Below are 3543 nucleotides of genomic sequence, written 5' to 3'. Positions count from 1 at the left end.
GTGATGTCAGCTGAATGTAAAAGACAGTGATCTCACGCGGAGGGGAAGATGTTTGCCATCAAAATGTGACAGAAGAGACACGCTGCATGGCTCGGAACGCATCTCCTTGGCGGTGGGGGAAAGAGGTAAAAGCGAGGTGGCTCTCCCGGTCCTCTTTAACTTTGCCCCTTCACTGTCCAGCTCCCAGCACGCGTGGCGGAGGCCTGGGTCCAGGGAAGGGCTCAGGGGGGTTAATTTGAGGCTCTTTTCTCTTTTTCCCCCTCTCTCCTTTTCCTTTGTAAACCCTCCCCCTTCCCCCTTTCATAGTCCCAGGGCAGGGGCTGGTGGGTTCCTTTGCGCGCCGGGTTAATGGGCGGTAATTTGGTACCCTTGGGTGCACTTTGTTCTGCCTCTGTTCATTTGAATGCAAATGGGTGACCCGGGCCCGACTAGGTGCTTATTAAATTGCGGTTTTCCCCCCTGCCTTTTCCGGAATGCAGACTTAGAGGAGAGAGGCTGTGCCCCGGCCCGGCCCGGCTCGGCTCGGCTCCGTGCGCCATGGCCAGCTCGGCTTCCCTGGAGACCATGGTGCCCCCGGCCTGCCCGCGCGCCGGAGCGTCGCCGGCCACCTCCAAGACGCTGGCCTTCTCCATCGAGCGCATCATGGCCAAGACGTCGGAACCCCGCGCGCCCTTTGAGCCCCGGCCTGGGGCGCTAGAGGCGGACGGCAGCCAGAGCAAGAAACTGCTCAACCTCTGCTCGCCGCTGCCCTGTATGATCCCCCTTCAGCCCCTAGGCTACGAGGTGCCGTCCAAGACACTGCTCAGTTACTCTGAGCTCTGGAAAAGCAGCCTCCGGGCGGGCGGCGGTGGAGGAGGAGGAGGCGGCAGCGGCGGGGGGGCCCCAGTGTGCGGCGCCAGCGGCTTGTGCAAAACCAACTGTGGCGTGTGCTGCAAGGCCGAGCTGGGCCTTGCACCGTCTGCGCTGCCCGCGGGCAGGGTCATCAAGCCGCAGGTCATCAACCAAGCCGTGGGGCTGCCGGCCAGCGGCTCGCTCTACTACTTCAACTACCTGGACTCGACCGCATACCCGCCTTCCGAGCTTCTCGGCGGCCACCTTTTCCCTTCTGGCCTCCTCAACGCGCAGGCTCCCACAGCTCTAGCTGCGCATCCCAAGCTCTTTCTGCTGGAGAACGCCAAGCTGGCCGGCCTGGCTGCGGACAAGTTCCCCCATCCAGCTCCCTATGCCCATAAGGAGCGCTTGCCGGCGCCGCTGGAGCAGGTGCTGAAGGAGAACTCGGCCCTGACCGCTGAGCGCGGGGGCGTCAAGGGTCACAGCAAGTTACCCGGGGGCTCTGCTGACGGCAAGCCCAAAAACTTCACCTGTGAGGTGTGCGGCAAGGTGAGGCCCATGGTCCTCGGGGGCCGGGAGGGGCGACCAGCGGAGGCTGCTTCCTGGGGCAGCCTTGAACACCCCTTTCTCGAGTTGAGGAGCTCTCCAGTAGCTGCGTACTCAAATTGGGTGCCTGGTTGGGCCTCAGTTTCCTATTCTGTAAAATGGGGATGCCGCTGTCAGCAGTCACACGGTACTGGTGGAAGCAGATTGGGAAACACTTTGCTAAAGGGCTCTGGTTTCTGTGCTGGGGTGTTGGTTGGGGGAGGTAGGCTGTAGCCTCCTGGGATTGGTAGTAGGCCCTTGGAGGGACTCAGCACAAAGCCCCCCTCTTGTCCTTCCATAGGTGTTTAACGCTCACTATAACCTCACCCGCCACATGCCGGTTCACACCGGTGCCAGACCGTTCGTGTGCAAAGTCTGTGGCAAAGGTTTTCGCCAGGCCAGCACGCTCTGCAGACACAAAATTATCCACACCCAGGTACGTGGCCCCCGGTTCAGGCCTGGCCCGCCCGCAACCCCCCGCCCTAAGCCTGAGCGATGGGGATAGGATGGCCAAAGATCCCCCTTACCCTTTCGGGGAAAGCCGTGTCCCTTTGAGGTGTCCGGGAGGTGGCCTCTCCCCGGCCGTGATCTCAGTATTACTGTGCGCGCGCCCCTCTCCGCAGGAAAAGCCGCATAAATGCAACCAGTGCGGCAAAGCCTTCAACCGCAGCTCTACGCTCAACACGCATATCCGCATCCACGCGGGCTACAAGCCCTTCGTCTGCGAATTTTGCGGCAAAGGCTTTCACCAAAAAGGTAAAGTGCCGGGCTAGGCCCCCTCCCCACTCACCTCGAGATTCTACTCTGCCGGTTGCGGCTGGTGGGGGTGGGGGGTGAGGCAAAGAGGGATCTGGAGACAGGCAGCACAAAGCCGCAGAATAGAGCGAAGCGATTCTTTGGAATCGGGTCGTGTCGGGTATAGGTGGAGGCTTTCCCGCCTGGGTTAATAGACCTCGCTGTATTCAGGCCGGATGCACCGGAGACTCTGAATTTGGGAGGTAGGAAGGATGGAAGAGGACCGAAGGAAAAGAAGTAGGAAAAGGAGAGAGCAATGTCCTCCAGAAAAAGGTTCCCTTTGTATTCGGCTCTCCCCTTTGAAATGGAAAAAAATATATATCTAGGGAGTATCTACCTCCAGGGAACAACTTAAGACTTGGGGGAAGCATGTAAGATTTCCAGTTCGCCAGGCCCTGTGCCCTGCCAAATTTCCCAAGACACTTTTGGATCTCCAGGTGGTTACTGGGGGACCAGAGGGAGTAACTTTAAAAAATGAGAAAGGAAAAAAAGAGAGAGGGACGAAGCCTAGGTTCGTGCGAATTTCTTCGAGCGAGGCATCTGCTAGGAGAAGGACCCGGTGTGTCTGGGCTGCGAAAGTTTTCCGGCCGGCGGAGCGCGGCAGGAGGGACGCTTCCCCGGCCCCTGTGCCCGGCTGGGCAAGGGGCGCAGGCCGGCTCCGCAAGACTCGGCGCTGGGTCTTTTCGGGAGTGCCCCGGGCTTGACGCATACGAAGTTTGACAACTTCTTCACTCGAAGAGGTCGCGCCCGCCTAGCCAAGCGTCGCCTTCTTTGCGCGGGCACCTGAGCCGCCCCCGGGACGCCTGGGCCCTCTCATTCCACTGCATACTCCTACTTTTTTGTTTTTGGTCTCCTGTAGGGAACTACAAGAACCACAAGCTGACCCACAGCGGCGAGAAGCAGTACAAATGCACCATCTGCAACAAGGCCTTCCACCAGGTCTACAATCTGACCTTCCACATGCACACCCACAATGACAAGAAGCCTTTCACGTGCGCCACTTGCGGCAAAGGTTTTTGCAGAAACTTTGACTTAAAGAAACACGTGCGCAAACTCCACGACAGCGTGGGCCCCACTGCCCCCTCCGCAAAGGACCTGACTAGGACCGTGCAGAGCTGAGAGCTACTGCCTTGTCCTCCCTTCCCGCCCTGTACCACCCCAAAACAGATCACACGTATAAACTTATTTCTAAAATTAAAAGGAAAAAAAAACTATAGCAGAGAGGCTAAAAATCTATTTATCAAAACCAGCATATTTTTGGAAAGTTAAACGTTTCCTGGATGACTGGCAGCAAACGCGTGGCTCCCACCTTTGTATATTCAGGAAATTTAT

General features: G+C 58.3%; 1 protein-coding gene across 1 annotated transcript; it reads left to right on the top strand.

Annotated features, from left to right (window-relative positions):
- The first annotated feature begins 537 nt into the window (after positions 1-537).
- Positions 538-3330, top strand: Fezf2 (FEZ family zinc finger 2). Its single transcript, XM_047532496.1, has 4 exons — positions 538-1380; positions 1718-1852; positions 2040-2172; positions 3071-3330. Exons 1-4 carry the CDS (start codon positions 538-540, stop codon positions 3328-3330), a joined length of 1371 nt encoding a protein of 456 aa, XP_047388452.1.
- The last annotated feature ends 213 nt before the right edge of the window (positions 3331-3543 follow it).

Source organism: Sciurus carolinensis, chromosome 17, assembly GCF_902686445.1.
Source record: "Sciurus carolinensis chromosome 17, mSciCar1.2, whole genome shotgun sequence".
Taxonomy (NCBI): Eukaryota; Metazoa; Chordata; class Mammalia; order Rodentia; family Sciuridae; genus Sciurus; species Sciurus carolinensis.
Note: the sequence above shows the minus strand (reverse complement) of the source record. Positions and strands in the feature narration are given on the sequence as shown.